General features: G+C 46.0%; 1 protein-coding gene across 1 annotated transcript; it reads left to right on the top strand.

Moving 5' to 3' along the window:
• Nucleotides 1–7,259: 7,259 nt before the first annotated feature.
• Nucleotides 7,260–9,311, top strand: LOC142563385 (uncharacterized). The gene is made up of 2 exons (XM_075673942.1): nt 7,260–8,060; nt 8,872–9,311. The coding sequence occupies exons 1-2, from the start codon at nt 7,260–7,262 to the stop codon at nt 9,277–9,279; spliced, it is 1,209 nt and encodes a 402-aa protein (XP_075530057.1). The 3' UTR covers nt 9,280–9,311.
• Nucleotides 9,312–18,843: the final 9,532 nt, after the last annotated feature.

Genomic DNA, 18,843 nt, shown 5'->3' with positions numbered 1-18,843 from the left:
CGCGAAATCTAGGGTTTGCCGAAAACTCGTCTGGCGAGGGAAGAACATGGCGGAATGAACGTACACTCGCCAACTGAAAAAAATTCAAAACCACAGATTGACGTTTCGGCGCCCAATACGGGTGCCTTGTGCACAATGAACGAATGCATGATGGTCTTTATTATATATGTGTCGGAAGACGTAATGGCTTTGCGTACAACTCAGGGAGAGGTCCCCTTGTCCGCTTTTGGGTGGTAGTAGTAGATTGTATGCGGAATGATTCATGGAGCGATCGGGATAATTTTTTCTCTCTTTCAATGGTAGAAGCCGAATTCCAGTTAATACTGTGTCCAGTCTTTTCATGATGCTCTGCCAGGGGGCTGGAAACCGTGTGTTCTTTGGCTACGTCACAGTGGTGCTGCTGTAGCCTTCTTTAAAGTTCCCCGTCTCACCTACGTAGCAGGCCTGGCAGTCCCAGCAAGGAGTTTTGTAGATGACGCCCGGAAATTTTTCTTTTACGAGGCGGTCTTTGACTCGGACGAGTTGTTGTTTTAGCTTGCTTGAAGGGACGTCGCATATTTGTACATCATAATCTTCGAAAATTCTTGACATTGACTCGCTCACGTCTCGCGCATAGGGAAGAGACGCCCATTTTCTTGTTTTCATCGGCCTTACAGGACGTTCAGCTGCACGCCTATCTTCGGTCTTTATAAACTGGCCGGGGTAGCCATTGCTGACCAAATCCTGCGTCATTCTCTTCAACTCAGCTCTGCGTGCGTCAGTAGTCGAGCACAATCGGAATGCACGGGTGAACAATGTCGAGGCAACAGGTCGTTTTTGTCCAAGGGGATGGGCCGAATCAAAGAGTAGATATTTCCCTGTGTGGGCAGGCTTTCGATAAACACTTGCGGAAAGGCCGGATGCAGTGTGCATGACTTCCACGTCAAGGAAAGCCAAGCGACCATGAACTTCTTCATGGGTGAATTCTATTGTGCTTTCGAAAGAGTTCAGGTGCTGCAGAAAAGGTACGACGTATTCGCGGCGCATGATGGGAAAACAGTCGTCGACATACCGCAGGAACAATTTTGGAGCGGGCTGGAACGTCGTGAGGGCTTTATCTTCGAGGGATTCCAAAGCAATGTTGGCACAAGACGCTGACACCGATGCTCCCAATGCCGTTCCAAACCTGCAAACCTGCAAAATGAACCATTATATGAAAAATAAGGGTTGCGTAAGCAAAAATCCAAGAGGTGGCACTCGTCGTCGACATTGAATGGGGTGCGCGAAGGCAGAGATGTGTCGTTTTGCAGTGCTGTTCGGTAGCAGTCAACAGCATGATCCACAGGTATGCGTGTGAACATAGACTTAACGTCAACGGAAACCATGACGTCTTCGTTGTCTAAAGTCACGTTCCCGGCCTTGTCGACAAAATCAGCGGAGTCCTCTACGTACGTCGGCGCTCGTACAACGAGGGGTCGGAGCAGACCAAGAAAATAGGCAGAGAGATGGTGCAACGGAGAGGGAGTGTAGTCTACTATAGGCCTCAGTGGGACATTAGGTTTGTGAACCTTGAGCAGGCCGTATATTGCAGGAGCTGCGCCGTTTTGGCAAAGCAGCTGGTTATACTGATGCTTCTTTTCGGCATGCACAAACTTGAAAGCGTCAATCAGTAGCTTCTGAAGTTCTGACTCGGTCTTTCTTGTGGGGTCCCGGTTGACCATCGAATACGCGGTCAGGTCCTGTAGATGCTCTATCATCTTCGAAACGTAGCCATCCCGATTCATGACAACTGCGGCATTCCCCTTGTCCGTAGGCAAGATGACAATGGCTCTGTTATATTGCAGTCTTTTCATGACTAGCTTATCGAGGTGGCTGATGCTTGAGGTCCTAGCATTACGAAGCTTTGAAAGAGCCCCAATAGTGCGGGTACGTGCTTCATTGTGCAGACAAGACTCGACTTGGCGTACTGCCTCCTCAACTACACAAGCCATCTTCCGCATCCTTGGCGTGGCACCAATGTTGAAATTCAGGCCGCGGCTTAGTAGACGAAGCTCAGCGGTATCAAGGTGGTGTGACGACAAGTTGCAAACACCAGCTTGGTTGTCAGGCGGCTGACATTTGTCCAGCAGACAGGAAAACTTCTTTTCTGGCACCTTTCTCTTTTCTGTCGAGTCGCCGTAGCTGTTCCATTACAGTAGAGTAAAATCTCGTGGAATCCCGTGGGAGCAATGCGCTGAAGCGTGCGTTGGCTAAAGAAAACATTGTTCTCCAAGCGCTGTATGGTAGCCTTCGTTTCAAGCACGCGTGCTTGTGAGAGGAGCTTCTCGCCGCGTGAGATAGCATGCTTTCCAAACGGTGTACGAACCAAGAGGGGTAGGCGAAGTGACTTCGGGATGATGCTGTTGGCTTTACAGCGCAGGTTGAACTGTAGGTGGCATTGAAAAGATGCCAACTTCGACTTGAGGGACGCAAACTGTCGAATCTTCATTACGGCGGACCGTCCATGCTTTTCGCGAAGAGCAATGAAATCTAGGGCTTGCCGAAAACTCGTCTGACGAGGAAAGAACATGGCTGAATAAACGTGCACTCGCCAACTGAAAAAATTCAAAACACGGATTGACGTTTCGGCGCCCAATACGGGTACTTTGTTCACTATGAACGAATGCATGATGGTCTTTATTATACATGTGTCGGAAAACGTAATGCGATTGCGTACAACTCAGGGAGAGGTCCCCTTGTCCGGTTTATGGTGGTAGTAGTAGATTGTATGCGGAATTATTCAAGGAGCAATCGGGATAATTTTTTCTCTCTTTCGATGATAGAAGCCTAATGCCAGTTAATACTGTGTCCAGTTTTTCCATGATGCTCTGTCAAGGCACCGGAAGCTGTGCGTCCTTTGGCTACATCACTGCGGTGCTGCTGTAGCGGTCTTTTATAGTTCTCCGTCTTGCCTACGTAGCATGCCTGGCAGTCCTGGCAAGGAATTTGGTAGATGACACCTGGGAATTTTTCTTTTTCGATGCGGTCTTTGAGTCGGACGAGTTGTTATTTTAGCTTGCTTGAAGGGAATAATATCTCGTGTTATCCATGGGTTTGGCCTATCAGTCCTTTGGCTCCTCGACTTTTGTCGGCCTTAGCCGTTTCCAAAAGGTGTGTTCGCTTTTTGAGTGTTTCCGGCGAGTAATAATCAGAAATTCGTACTTTTGAGCCTTTCAGTTTATGGCAATTCTTGAAGAGAGCTACCTTTTCATTGAAGTTATAGAGCTTCATGATGACTGGCCGATCCCGGTGTTCTTTCTTCTTCCCAAGCCTGTGAATTCATTCTACTGACGACACGACAACCTCAAGGCGGTTCCAAAAAATGTCTTTTAATACTTTGCGTTCAATATCGTCACATGTTTCTATCGCGCTTTCCTTGACACCGTAAACTATGACGTCATTCCGCCTCGATCTGCCTTCTAAGTCATTTATCCTTTTTTGTTCGTTTCTGATCGTCCACCCAAGATCTCTAACTGTACTTTCAAGTTCTTGTACCTTAATGCACACATCTTTGAGGCTATCGACTTTATCTTCAAGGCTTATAAGCCTATAGCCTCGGCTTTTGTTTGGTTGGCTAATACTGCTTTAAGCATTTCCTCAATAATAGGACCCGGGTTAGTTTCCACATCCCCGGAAAGCAAAATTTCAAAATACAACCATAGCATACTCAAAATTTCACGACGCTTCATTGGGAGCGGCAGCACAATAATGCAAGGATCATTTGAACGAAAACGTGATACGCAAGGATAGTAACGAACCTGTAAAATAACCCCGGCATATTTAGGCGACATGGTCGCTCCAGCGCTGCCGCTCCCACAGAAGGTTGTCGGCTGCAGGACAGGCTTTATATGGTTGCAGGCTGTCGGTGACGTCCCGGTGGTTGGATGATACCGCGGGGTGGCGCTGTTCTCTTGAAGGTCAGCCGGCGTTTCCAGCAAAAAGATAGTTGTTCCGTTGCTTGCACTGACGTAGCTCGTAATCAGCGCCAATATCTGTAAACTAACCCAGGCATATTTAGGCGACAAGGTCGCAGAAGACACATGTCGGTGTGACGTCACGAATGTCAGTTTTTTTTGGCCACCCTGTGGCTCCGTTAAAATGCAACACGGTCTTTTTTATATAAAAAAAGATTCATGGACCAGAGTAAACGACGTAAAAAATTGCCTGTGGTTTAGCTCTGGTTAACCGTAGTTGAGTTGCGAAAGCAAGAGCTGCATGGCTACGCTTGTGGTGTTAGCTTGTGGTTAAGCGTTAGGTTTAGCTCTATTGTATAGACACGACAAGACACACTCTTCAGGTAACGACTAGGCTAGGTAACGACTAGGTAACGTCTACGCAGCGTCTCATTCCGACGCTCTCGAGAACTCAAAGCGGTCTCTTCCGCAATTGAAGAGTCCCTCCGGGACGTGGCACGACTTCTTCTAGCCGCATCTTCGTTACGACGCTTCTCGTGTAGTGCGACGCGTTCTTCTGGCGTCTCTTGAGCGCATTTTCTCTTCCTCGCTTCGCTCTCTGGTTGTTGCGTCTTTTTCTCGCTCTCCATAACGACTAAATACACTGAGGCGAAACGTATATATATATATATATATATATATATATATATACGGCTGCCTGCATACTGCATACGGCGCGACGGGCCGACATGGCTCGCTGGCTAACGTAGTAAAGCTCTCGCTTTAAAATTCCTATCATGGCCAGAACCTTCAAGGTGGCGTCGCCTCCGCTTTTCTCTTCTTGAGGCTTTTCCGCCTTACCAGGCCCACGCTAGCAATAACAGTGAAGGTTTCCCAATCTTTTTGCTGCACTTATGTACACTTGGGCTCGGCGACTGCCTGGCTATAGCGGCTCATTCTCGCGCGCCATATATTGTGGGAAATTGTGGGGCACGTGTAGGAAGAGGAGATGGGGGAGGGGAGGACTTTGACTCCGCAAACGAGTGCTTACTTTGCACGGTCTCGTGCGCCGTATCTTGAAAGGTGTCAGCAGACGGCTCCTACCTTTGTGCGCGCTGTGTTCTAGTCGCTCTTGCATTGAACCGATAGATGGCACGAAGGTCACTTCGCTCGCTGCTGCTGCCGCGCTTGCTCGCAGTAGTGCTATGAAAGCAAGTGCCCGCCCTCATCGAGTGTGATTTGTTCATGGGCACTATAACGTAAAACTATTCCAAACTTTTCTATTCCAATTCTGCAATCAGCCCACCGTGATTGGTCAAGAACTTTGTTGGACCACCCCGCTTCACCTGTCTGTCACGCGACGTCACGAAAACCACAATAGCTGCCCATCTGATATGGCGTGTACACACTGATTATGCATAATTTGACCGAACAAAACAACAAATAGTTATTTAGGATTCGGCGCTTTTTTGCCATTAGCCCTCGGGTCTTGGTCAAAAGTTTTCGGGCTCCACCCACGTCACCTGCCTCTCACGCGATGTCATAAAACCGCAAAAACTTACCGCGTCGAAATGACGCGTAGTCGGTAAAGATGCATTAATATGCCGAACAAAACTGAATTTCCTTCTGAATTGCTGCACGCTGCCCCGTTCTGAAAGGAATAAAAGATGGCTGCCGCCGATCGCTGAGGCACTGGATACTCGCACCTGCCGGAGAGCATGAATTTATTTATTTACGTGTAACAAAACTTTTTGCATAGCCCTGTAACGTTTTCGAGCATTTTCGGCACGTTTGCGATTTCGTTCTGCCAACTCTTCTTTGCTGAGGATCCGTTTTAGCGTCATTCTTAAGCTTCCGTTGCATGGCGCTGCGATTGTCGACGAGCCACCTCAAGCAAAGTGAGAGAAAACGGACCAATCACAGACGCCGGCACCACCCTTTTCGTACGGTTATCGATATTCAGTGCGGTGGCTCGGCCACATAGAATCCCTTTCAACTTGAGCTTGCTCCTCGCCTCTTGTGACCAATTAGATAAGAGAAGCCGCTCAGTGAAGGCAATGTTATTCGTTTTTCAAGCAAACAAAAGTGACCTCCTATGAACGAGGGGAACATTCGAGTGGTTTGTTCAGACAACCCTGCGGGTGACCGCCAGATGCTGGCGTCGGCGGCTACGCAAATTTGACGTCAGGGGATTGGAATAAAACATATTGGAATAGTTTTACGTTATACGGCCCCATGTTTGCTTGGGCGCGCTGCCACCGTGCTTGTTACGTTCAGTTGGTAATCTAATGTTCCCACGATTACACGGCCGATAGAACTGCTATCCTTACGTCCTGTAGCTGTTTACTAATTACTATCGCAGTAGATGATCCACTTTTCGGGCGCAACGCCGACTTTTTTTCTCACCGTATCAAATCATCAGCCGCAGCGAAAGTATTCGAATGCCCCAACGCCTATAAGACGTATGAATAGGAGACGGCCACGTTCACCGCTATACCGAGTCTCGTGAGAATGGGAGTGCGGAAGTAGACCTTCCCTACCGTGCAATCTTGGGAGCGATGGACGCACATCCTAACTGCACCAGAGTGGCCATCGGTGTCGCTGAATAGTGGTCCGCTACGGCCCCTCCAACTGCTCCTTCACTAATTAAGCCACCGCAAGAGCAGTATCTGCGAGGTACCGGCGCTTTTGTGAGCGCCAAAGGTCACGGTCAATGACATCGAAGCGCATGATCTGGGTTAAACAACCTCGGAATGTATTCCAAAAGGACTTCGTCTTGGGCAAGTTGGCGCTTAGATTTCCTAGGTATACTTTATGGCGCAAAATACATTTCTTGCAAAGGGACAGAACAAAGGAAGACAGTGACAGTCCTCCTGTCTTCTGTCCCTTTTCAAGAAATGTATTTTGCGCCACAAAGTATACCCAGGAAACACCGGAAGGCTAACTGCGTCCAAAAGGACGGCTGATGTTCTCTCATCAATGTTAACCAGCATGCACTGAGACTTCCAGAGACGTGGACCTCAGACATAGCGGATGGCTGAGGCAGCGAAAATATCCGTTGTAGATAGCGTTAGGTGCAGGTCATTTACCAGTTAAGAAATTTAATTTCAGTTTTTAGCACGAGTTTATATTGGAGTCCAAATATTCATCAGTTCTCGCGTTTGTTTACTTGAGGTCAAGGTTCATTCAACTGATATGTCTTTTCTACGTGTTTGCAGCGTACCTACGTTCGCCCTCTTCGCCGAAGTGGCTACTCGGAACGCCAAACTACGCTGCCTGAGGTTGCCTTGGAGGGCTACAGATTCCCGACTCGGCGTCCACTTTACAAGCCCTGAAGCCACGCAATGCATGAAGTCCTGGCACACAGCCTTGCAAGAATCCAAGTCACCGCTCAAGCAGCTGCGCGTCGACTTGAAGGGCTTCCGCGAAGCAGAGTGCCTCACTTTCTTCGACGCAATCGCCAACAGTGATGCTCTGCGGCTGGTGGAAGTCGACACTTTGCCCTTCATCGACGGGCTCGACAGGGTCTCGGAAACTATTCGAGAGCAAGGTCTGTACGATCGAGTGGTCATCAAAGGACACTACAAGCACAGCAACGCAAACCAGCTGCTGAAGTGCCCACAAATCAGCAGCGTGGCCGTAACGCTGGGGCGGTTCGTTTCCCGCCAACGTCTCGACCCGCAGTTAACTATCTCGACTCTGCAAGTGGTCTGTAGCTCCGGTAACGTAACGTCACTGCTGGTTAAGTGCGACACATTCAGTCGCGAAGAATTATCTGCCTTGGCGGCGTGCCTAAGGAACGCGACTGTGCTCACTGATGTCGACATAAACCTGAATGGCGTTCTGGCTGTCTTACCAGAAAAGGAGCGCACGGATGTGCGGGCGGACCTTGTGTCGGCGCTGGCCTCCAACCACAAGCTAGTTAAAGTCAGCATCAAAGGTGCCCTACTGTCGAATTACGACTTGAACGTTCTCGCACATGGTGCTAGGAAGAGTCTCAGCCTCACCGAATTCGCCATGACTCAGGCTTGTTGCGGCTATACCAAGAATGCCAAGTATTGTGAAGAGCTGCAAAGTGGTTTTGAGCGCCGCCCCGGTGCGTTAAAGGAAGCATTCAACTTCAAGAACATCGCACTTGCAGACATCCTGGTATGGCACAGTGACAGCTGCTGTTTCCTTCGTTTCAGGGCAAAAAAAACTGTTATGTGACTGAAGACAGCGAACAAAGATAATTTGTAGAAGAGTTGGGAGTGTTACCAAAGGGTACTTTGATGCTAGTGTCCTCACGAGCAGCGGTCTGTTCAAACATTTGCTGACTTCGCAAACAGATAATTTTTGACACCAGACTGCGTCATAAGCGGTATAAATCGGACTAATATGCGCAGCCTTTGTGGCTTTTAGAAAATAAAATCAATACCGTCGTGAAGGCATCACAAAACCATTCGAGGATACAAGTCGTGCGAAACAAGCCAGCGAAGCAGCGGTGAGCACGCAAGGCTATTATGCGTGATATACCAATCGAGCACGGCGAAACAAATGGTGATGAAACAAAGAAAGCTCCGCCTTAAAAAGAACAGCAAGCAAAGCTGTTGCGTTAACAGATTGCAATTTCTCCACCGGTATATATTATTTGTGCGCAGAAAATATACGTTGTCTTCGATTTTGCTCTGCATGCATATTTCGGCAATTTCAATCTTAGTTCTACTCAGAATGCTTCACTCCCGTTGCTTTGACTTCTCTTTGACAATTTCCGAGGTCACTTCAGCTACAAAATAAGTAAAGCTATGATGTAGACGGTACGTTGGCTGTTTAAAAATAGTTATTTCTTTATTATTCGGGAACGGTGGTGTGCGGCCTTCCTCCTGCACGCACTATCAAACACTTCAGAAATTTAGACCGCTTCAGACTTATGGCAAGTTTTGTCTACTTTAACCATGACGTGTTTTCTTTTTTCATGCAGCAAGCGACCAGAAGGAATGCCTCCGCCCTCTCGGCCGCTTCACGATTCGTGCTAGGTCAGCAAAATACCTTGGACGGCGCGGATGCCATCGAGCTGATGCACAACCATCCAAGTCTCCTCGAAATGGTGATAGAAGGTGCTGACGTCACAAAGACCGAAGCTAAAGAGAAGATCAGCAGCGCTCTTCTGCGTGTGTACCACTGTAGCCTTGATGAGTTTATGAGAATCGCAGGCGTCGTCAAGGAGAGGGTGGAGTGCCTTCGTCATCCCGGTGCCAGGCGGCAGCTCGCCGACATTGACCACAACTCTTGGCTACACATTCGCCGTTTCCTGAAGATAAGGGACGTTGTCAACATTGAGCCGGCGTCGGGTAATCAAAACTGCGCATGGGCTTTTGAATGCGATTAGCACACCATAAATAAAACACCTAGCAATCTCCTGAGCGGAAATTTGCTCAGTCTGGGGGTACGAGTGGCACCCAAGGAATAAAACCGTACAGTTTTTTGTGCCCTTATACTTTGTTGAAAGGTTAACCAGCGAAGCTGTAGTGGAATGACCACACTGACGACTATGTTGATTCATATGGTTATTGCTATCATCGCGATAGCGTTAAGGAGCCCGCGTTACAGGAAACCCGGTGCCGGACGTCCTTCCGGCAAAAATATTTTCGAACCCCGCTTACCCAGGCCTTCCATGTGGCACAAGGATTTGACTGAAATATTTGAATTTCTCAAGATGAGATACGTTGAAAAATCAGGAACCAGGACTAACACACAACCTACAAGCATGAGCGCTCTCGTATTGTAATTTGAATATACAAGAAAACGATTCTGTTGCGCGCAAACTCAAAGCCGTTTTCCAGCGTTTCTACAATGTATAGACCGGAGACGCCATCCGCAATTTGCGCACGCCAGAGCGTAAATATCTGCGTACACAGAGCGGCCCGCCCACTTCCTTGAAACATTTCCAGATGGCGCTCGCTTCCGCCACATCCCGGCCCATGCGAAATGCCGCATTTCGACCAGAAAGCCCGCCTTCGTGCATAGCGTTCGCCGCGAACGTTTCCCAGTAACATATGGTGCAGTTGCCGGGAAGCAGGAGAAGCAGTCAGGGATCCCTGAATGCTATCGCATTCTACTCTTAAAGGCGAAGCTCCAGCGTCCTCAAAATTTTTGGTTGAGGCAATTTCGGTTGAAGCAACTTCAACCAATTTTTGGTTGAAATTGATGCAATCCACTTGCCGTCGTCGCGAGAAGAGCGTGGAAAGGGCGCTTGCACAATTACACGCGCCCTTCCCCAGGCATTTCCGCGGCGAACGAGACAGCGAGATAACAATTGAGAGGTCGTTCCCTCCACCTCCTTTTCTTTATTGAAATGAAAATAAAAGAAAGATGTAGTCCCCCTATAACCGCGCCTTCTTGTCCCTGTCCACTTGCCCGCCCGAAGAAAGAATACATTCAGAGCGACCGCCACGACTGATAACATAAGGCGGAAACAGTTGGACGACTCATCGCTCTTGCTGATTGTTTTTGTCCACATCTCGGACGGATTTTCTTTCTCGAGATCCTAGCCATAGAGAGCTTCTCTGTAAAAATGTGTTTTTAGTGTGTCTGAGATTCCCGTTTCTTTTGCCGGCGTGTGGCCGAAAGATAGATCGCTATTGAGCGCTAGAGCGTGTCTCAGGAGGCGGGTATGAGCGCTGCTCCTACCCGCCTCCTGGGCATGAGCGCTGCTGAGTTAGAATGCATTTGTCTCAATCATTTCTTGGCGCCTTATTTAAAGAGAGCATAAACGTCGCCATTTGCGACACTGCGGAAGAAACAACCGCCTCATTCAGTTGCCACGCCAGCACAACTGGCATCTGCGTTCTCCCCAGAATGCAACGCACTCTCTCTAAATATTCAATATATCATCGAACCCACATCTTGTACTCAATCTAAAGAGCACGGAGAAATCGGCACTATAGCAGCCCTCCGTACTGCACGGCTTTTGGTCACTGTTTTCTATGAATGCCCAGAGGCTCATACAGTAAATTGTCTCATTACGATGCGCCGTTATTCATAGGCGCAACATACTATGTTTTCCAACATTCTGCCCCAATTTTATGCTTGAGCTGCACGAAATGCACTGTATTTCAACGTTAGGGCTTGTTTCAGAATCTTCAAGGCAGCATCCCTGCCCTGCAAAAATTTGTTTAGCAGATTAGAACGTTTAGCATAAAGGGAAGCAGCAATAAACACCTGTATGAAGTGGAAGGAATGAATGTCAGCCATAGTGGCTGCAGTGCCATACCTGTGCCCACAGAAGGAAGCCAGACTTTAGTGCGGGGCCTTTTAAAAGTTCGGTTGGAATTGGAGTTTCTCTCGATGGATCTGTCCTAGTTTGCAAGAGAAGAGTGCCTCCAGCAGCATATAGCGATCAGCGAGAGGCGGACCACTTCAGGCGCAAGAAAACAGGCGGCGGGGCCACTCGCAAACCATACACCCTGGACCAGGAATACCGCGAACCAATCCACGGCATATATGAAGTGAAAGGAAATAATGTCAGCCATGTTGACTGTAGTGCCACTCTTTAGCTCGCATTAAATTCTCAGTGCTGCCCCTGAGGCAGATGACCAAATTGTGTCTATGAATGCTTTTAGTGATCATTCCCTACCTCAATTAACTCTTAACGTACCCTCATCTTTCACTGGTTTAGCTACTAAAAGATACCTGATTACAATAAAGTCAATTCCGACGTTATGAATTCCGCATTAGATATATTATTTTCCCACGTACTGTTATATTCATTTCATAGTCGGTCGGTGGAAGAGAAGTGGATACTCTTCAGGAATAAGATGTCTGCCTTGGTTAACCAGTACGTCCCTCTCAATAACGTAACCAATGCTAAATCTAACTTATGGATCACCAGATCCCCATGCGTAATGAGAAACAAGGACAAGCGCCACTACGACAGGGGTAAACATTTGCGCATGCAAGTAGCTTAGGACACAAACAAGTAAAGCTTGAAAATTTACTGCTCTGCCCTGTCTTCAGCTAAAGATAAATACTTCCCTCATGACTAAGCAGCTATTCTCAAATCTAATCCCAGAAAGTTCTGGCACTCTACAAGCCCAGATGAAGGCCAAGATAACATTTATTTACGCAACAATAACAACACAACCCTTCCAGGTATTCACTGTGCTTCTACTTTCAATACTTAATTTTCTTCTATATTCACTGCAGATCAGCCTGATCCGCTGGATGTAACGGAACTAAACTACCGATATATGTCACCTATAATAACAGTTGACAGTGTCGCATGCCTGGTAAATAAGTTCAAGCTAACCACATCCTGCGGCGTTGACGACATTAATTTTAAAATTCTGAAAAACGCCTTCATCGTATCTGGTAAAAGTATGTCTCACATCGTGCTACAGCAAGGGTCATACCCATATTTATTGCAGGTAATAATACACACTGGAAGACTACCGTCCAATATCATTAACATCTACATCTTGCATAATGCTAGAACATGCTTGGGATCAAATGTCTACAGCCACCTGGAAGTCAACAAATTTTTCTTTTCAAATCTACACGGGTTACGGAGAAACTTCTTGCGTGAGACGCAATTATTCTAATTAACAACTGATGTAGATACTAACATGGAAGAGGATCTACAAACTGATTGTGCTTTTCTAGACCATGCAAAAGCGTTCGACCTTGTAGCCGATGGCCGTTTGATTTTCAAATTATTCTCTTTAATACGATTCTATTACTCTAAGAGACCTTCTCAATTTTCTAGCTTATCGTCAGCAATTCACCGCAGGTAATAATTATTCCTCTCGTTTTTGACACGTTCTTGAGGTGCACCACAAGGCAGCGTTCTTAGGCCGTTACTATTTCAGATATTCAATAATGACTTACCGAATAACACGTCCTCACACGTGCGCATTTTTGCAGACGACTGAATTTTTTATCGTTCCATCAAGCTGCCGAAAATACAATCCTCCAAAAATATCTAGAACTTATTTCTCTTTGGCGGAACACTTGGCTAATTAAGTGTAACGTTTGTAAATGTTAAAATATCTCTTTCAGCCGCAAGCATAGTAATTCTGCGTTTTTTAATCACATATATATCTTCTCATTTCTGCCTGATACTCCACATTCAACTTATATTGGTGTCAACGTATCTTCGACTTTATGGTCGTTAACACACCTTGCAAATATACGTGCCAATTCTTCGAGGTCATTAAGGTAGATACGCGGCAAGTTACATAATTCTACCAAAGTTTGTAAACAGAGATAAGGTGCCTCAGAAAGGCTGGCGCCTTTGACGAAGATAGGTTCTCCTATCGAAACGTTGGCCAGCCTTTCTGAGGCACCTTATCCCTGCTTACAAACGTTAAACCACAGTGTGCTATTCCATTTGTCAGCGCCTTTCTTAATTTGCAATTCTACTAAAGACATTCGTAATCTGGCTTGCCTAGCTTTTGTTCGACCTCAGCTTGAATCGGCTGCATTAGTCTGGTCTCCCCATCAGATATATTTGGTCGAAAGACTCGAGTCTGTTCATAATAGGGATTCGCGTTTTATTTCACGTTGTGACTATAAAAAAAGCGTAACACAAATTGCACTCTACCTCTCACTACATCCCTTGCAGGATCATCGTGATGTAGCCCTGCTATCATCATTTCATAAATACGTGCATAATACAGCGCCATCAGTTCTGCCTTTTCAAACTCCTCATTACAAGCCACAGCGGCTGTGCAATCGATTCAATTTCATGCGCATCTACGGAAAGACTATTTCATTTAAGTACTCCGCTCTTCCAAGACCCATTCGCATTTCGACCTTCCTAACACCACATCTTATGAGCGTGACCACGAAAATTTCCCGCTTTCTTTAACAACGCATTTTTCAACTCTGCATAAACAAATGTAATACTTTTGTCACTGCCTTTCCCTTTATTAGTTTGCAACCAGGCGTTCAATACTGTTTTGTTATACCCTAATTTTACCCCTCTCGCTCTGAAATTGTATGGATTATATTTCAGAGAAATCTTATTGTTGAATGAGCTGTCACGTTCAAAAGCGTTCGTTTTGTTCCTTGTAGATATTGTAAAGCTATATTACCGTATATTAGCGGGTTTCTTGCCCTGTATATTTTGAACAAGTATTCACATATGGATTCTAATTGTTGTATATTATAATCTTTCATTGTACTCTCCCCCCTCACACAATGCCTCTAGGCGCTTGTAAGGTGTCTTCAAATAAATAAATAAATAAATAAATAAATACCCTTCAAGGAATTACGATTTTTTTTTCTTTCAGACTGCCGTAATACCTATCTTTCGTACCAGTGCGAGTGTCCGTACATGTGACATTAGCTTTGTTATTTTTATATTATTTTTTTCTTTTGCCTTAATCTAAACGGTGTCTCGTTTTCTTCTTTATCTTCTGCCTCAAACTGTCGCAATTCAACACGCACTTTCGCATTGTTGAGAAGTTTCTGTAGGCTCACTACAATCTACTCGACGAAGCGCTAGGTGCAAGGTGCACTTCGCCAGAGGTTCACGAAAGGCAACGCATCGGCATCACCCGGAAGCTACCCACAGTGCATCAGCGAAAGTGCAAAAGGAAGCGCTCGACGCTCAGCAGAACATTTGGCAGCGGTGACAGCCGGTAGGCGCAGGACTAACCAAAGTGGTTGTTGCACTGCAGGTTGGTGCTGTTTTTCTGTCTGTCATAGACGCGTTTTATTTTATTTTCGTTGTCATCGCTGCGAACTTGCTGTGTCACTTTGCGTATTGAATTTCTTTTTGCTCATTTTGAACTTTCTACTCTTTGTGACGTCACAGAAGGAACGGGATGCACGCTCTGGCTTGCGCGAACTGCGTGCCGACATGAAACAAATGAAAGAGGGACTTGAATTCATGGCAAAGCAATTTGAAACAATGAAACAACAGTTGATGGAAGGGCGCACCGAGACAGAAAGCTTAAGGAAAGAAAATGAGAGGCTGAAGGCTACATGCAGTAAAACTGCGTCGATCATTGTCGAGCTGCAGAAGCGAGTTGTTCAAGGTGAGCAGCACTCGCGAAGGTCGAATGTGGAAATAAAAGGGCTCGTTGAGATGAAAAACGAAAACATCATTGATCTTGTAGGCCAGATTGGTGATGTCGTTGGCGAACCCATTTCCGCTAGCGATATAGAAGTGTGCCACGGAGTACTGACTCGTGAGCAGGGCAAAGGGAACATTATTGTTCAGTTCAAAAGCAAGCAGCAACGGGACTATGTCGCCGAGAAAGCCCGCAAGAATCGCATTCGGAATCGTGACGTAGGACTCTCCAGGGAAGCACAAATCTTCGGGAATGAGCATTCGGGAGGATCAGTGGCAGTATATGTGGACGAATAATGGAAACATTTTCGCGCGCAAGGCAGTGCGGTCAAGTGGTGCGCCTTGAAGCAGATTCTGATCTTGTCAAGATTGCCTAGGGTGCTTATGTTTATTATCTGTGTTACCTTTTATTGTACACGTGATGATGTATCAAGAAATTTGTCTGCCATGTGAAGTTAAACTTCCGGCGCAGTCGCAGGGAATATTCACTGCCGTTCACCTCAATGTACGTTCCGCCGCCACTAAGCTAGATGAGTTAAGCACATTCTCTAGCGAATTCAACTTCCTGTTCAACGTGATAATGTTGACTGAAACGCGAAATCATAAAGGAAGCGACATGTTAAATATGATTGACTACAATCGCTATTTTATCAATTGAAGTGGCCGCCGTGGTGGCGTAGTGGCAATGCACGTAAAAAAAAACACATGCTCTGCGATATAATACCGGAATGTACGCGCATTACAGCTGACTATGAAGTGCTTTGCATAAAGAGCAATATCAACATGTACGTGGCTTTTTACCGCCCACCGCTTGGTGATATGAGTGTATTCCTGGGATTTATTGAATAAATTTTATAATACTCAAGATTTCATCAGTATAACACTCTAATAGGTGGCGACTTAAACATAAACCTTCTGAAGGATAATTTGACCTCCCGGAAATTCCTTAACAAGCTTTACGCTTGTGGCTACAATAACGTCATTACTACGTCAACACGCGTACGACAACTTGCCACTCCATACAAGACTTGTTTGTCGTCAGCATAGACACTGATCTAAGCGCAGCTGGCACGGTATCAGCCGGCGTAAGTGACCACTGTCCTGACTTTACTGCTTTTGCTAAAACTACTGAAAATGAAATAACTTGCCATGATATCGTCAAACATAGATGTATGTCTAGCAAAAATATGACCTCATTCCGCATGGGCATGCTGAGGGAAAATTGATTCTTCTGTTTATGATAAGCTAGACCCAAATGAGAGCTATCGCGAATTCCTATCTATATTCAATAGTCATTACAACACACCTTTTCCTTACATAAGCACCAAAGCTAACAGAAAAAAAAAAGAAAACCTTGGGCAGGGCGCGAGCACATGAAAATGATCAAGAAAAAAAGTCGCCTTTTTAAGAAGTTTTTGCGCACACGCGACATAAAGGAATTTGAGGCCTTTAAAACTTACGGAAACAAACTAACGGCCGCTCTGAAAAAGGCAAAGGCTTCCTACTATAAACGCATGTTTTCTGACATCTGTCGACGGCGCCCAAACCAAGCCTGGAAAGCCAGCAATCAGGCACTGAACCGCAACGCGGGTCAGAATACTTCAGCGGAAATAACCATTAGCGGGAACAAACTTCCCGGTGTGCATTTAGCAAAGCACTTCAGTGAGCACTTTGCTAATGCGGTGCAACCACTGGGAAGCATTGCTCATACTCGCATTACTTACGATTACACTGATACAATTTTTGTCGCACCTACAGATGAAGCAGAAATAGTATGCACATTTCTTTCCATAAAAACATTAAAGCTGTCGATGTCGATGAACTTCAGGTAAAAGCGATTACGCACGTAATCGACCTGCTTGCTCCTTGTCTAGCTCACGTGCTTAATCTAGTCTTTCAGTCTGGCTGTTTCCCAAATCTCATGAGGATCTCAAAAGTTTCTTAAATTTAAATGTGGAGGTATTAATGATGGTAATAATTACCGACCAATTTCTATAATTCCTGTACTCTCTAAGGGATTAGAGAAGATAATATTCTGCCGCGTAAACAGCTTCTTTAACAAACACAATATATTTTCGGAGTATCAGCACAGTTTTCAACGGTGGTAAATCTACACAGACTGTACTGTTAGCTCAAAAAGAATTGATAATTAATAACATCGAAGAAAAAAAGCTTGAGCTGGGTGTTTTCATTGACTATAGCAAGGCCTTCAATGCCCTAAACCATTACATTTTACTCGGGAAGTTAAGCGCATATGGGGTACGTGGTGTCGCTAATTCATTATTTAGTTCATATCTGTCTGAGAGAAAACAATGCGTCTCAATTGCTAACTGTTTTTCGTCCTCTAAAACCAATTCTTGTGGCGTGCCTCAAGGAAGAATTTTAGGACCAATGCTCTTCAATATCTATATAAATGATATTGTTAAGATAAACAATGACGCCTCATTCCTGCTCTATGCGGATGACGCTAGCATTTTTGTTTCTGGACAAAATCCAACTGAAATTGTTGCCAGAACCCAAAGTGCACTTTCAGATGTGCTGCAATGGTGCACTGCTAATGGCCTACAAATAAATGCGAAAAAAAAACTGTCTTTTTTAGATCCCGAGGCACGGAAGTCAACGTGAACCAATCATTAACGCTTGAGGGAATACCCGTTCAAATACTGGAGAAACAGAAAGTTCTGGGTGTGACTTTTACTGCTGATATGACATGTACGTGTCATATTAAATCACTGACTAAATCATTATCGTGTGCAGCTGGTTTTCTTTCACGATGTAGGCACTTAATTCCTTCCAGAAAAAGCTAAACTTCAGATTTATCGTGTTCGTTTTCTTCCCATATAAATTACTGCCTGTTAGTCTGGGGCACCACAACCCTAAGTAACATAAATACAATTCACCTATTGAAGAAAAGACCACTGCGGTATATCGCAAACGTCCCGTGCAATAGTTCTACGGGTACATTGTTTACCCGCTGACAAGACACCAAGGGTGTATCGATGGTTTAGATGCAGCGGCGAAGCCCGAGGGAAGTTTGTCGTTGTACTTGACGATAGTTTTAGAGAATGATGCTTGGTGCCTGTCTCGAGGCAGTGTTGCAAGGTGGTGATAGGGGGCACGTGCAAAATTTCTGATGTGCGTTCTGAGGGCTTCCACATCTCAGTGTACCAGGAATCGGGAAAAAGTCTGAGCTGTCGTGGCCTGTGCTGAAACAACTGCCTCTGCTTCTTCTGCACGAGAGGTATGCGGACAGCGTACATAATTATACTGACGGTTCCACAAACATCCAGTGTTTGTCCGGTGCTGTGGTTGTCCCAGCAAGAGCTATTACCATTAGCTTTAGGACTGACCACCCAACGACATCGACTTCTGCGGAACTAGCTGGTCTTCGCGCTGCACTCTGTTTCGTCAATCGGGAATAACCTCGACAATGGTCAATCTTCTGGTACCCAAAGGCAGCCCTACAATCTGTGCTATCAGCTCTGCGTCGCGGGTCATACGAACAGCGGGTATTCGATATTAGATGCCTACTCCATGCACCACAGCAGAAAGGACACCACGTGACATTTCAGTGACTGCCAAGTCACTGCGGCGTCATAGGAAACGAAGATGGCGATAATGCCGCTCGGGCAGCTCTTGAAGACACACAGGAAGATGCCACACCACTTTCGCGGTCTGACGCAGCTAGCAGACTTCGAGTGCTTGCACAGGAGATCACGTTCTCTTTATGGCGCACACCAAACAGCCAGATCAACCGGAGCAATCGTCAACACCACCTGCCCTCTTTGATGCATCTATGTATGCCAACTGGACTCCGCTGAAGAGAGGCCACTCTGCTTCATCGCTAATGGCTAGGGGTGGCATTCACGAAATCTT

This window comes from Dermacentor variabilis, chromosome 11 (assembly GCF_050947875.1).
Source record: "Dermacentor variabilis isolate Ectoservices chromosome 11, ASM5094787v1, whole genome shotgun sequence".
NCBI lineage: Eukaryota > Metazoa > Arthropoda > Arachnida > Ixodida > Ixodidae > Dermacentor > Dermacentor variabilis.
The sequence above is the reverse complement of the archived record's forward strand: the minus strand, read 5'-3'. Positions and strand labels throughout refer to the sequence as shown.

Bases quoted from the DNA above. Each gene is read 5' to 3' on its own strand.
- LOC142563385 (XM_075673942.1), top strand. From the start codon at position 7,260: ATGAAGTCCTGGCACACAGCCTTGCAAGAATCCAAGTCACCGCTCAAG. The intron at 8,061-8,871 runs GTATGGCACAGT...TTTTTCATGCAG, and splicing joins TCGCACTTGCAGACATCCTG to CAAGCGACCAGAAGGAATGC.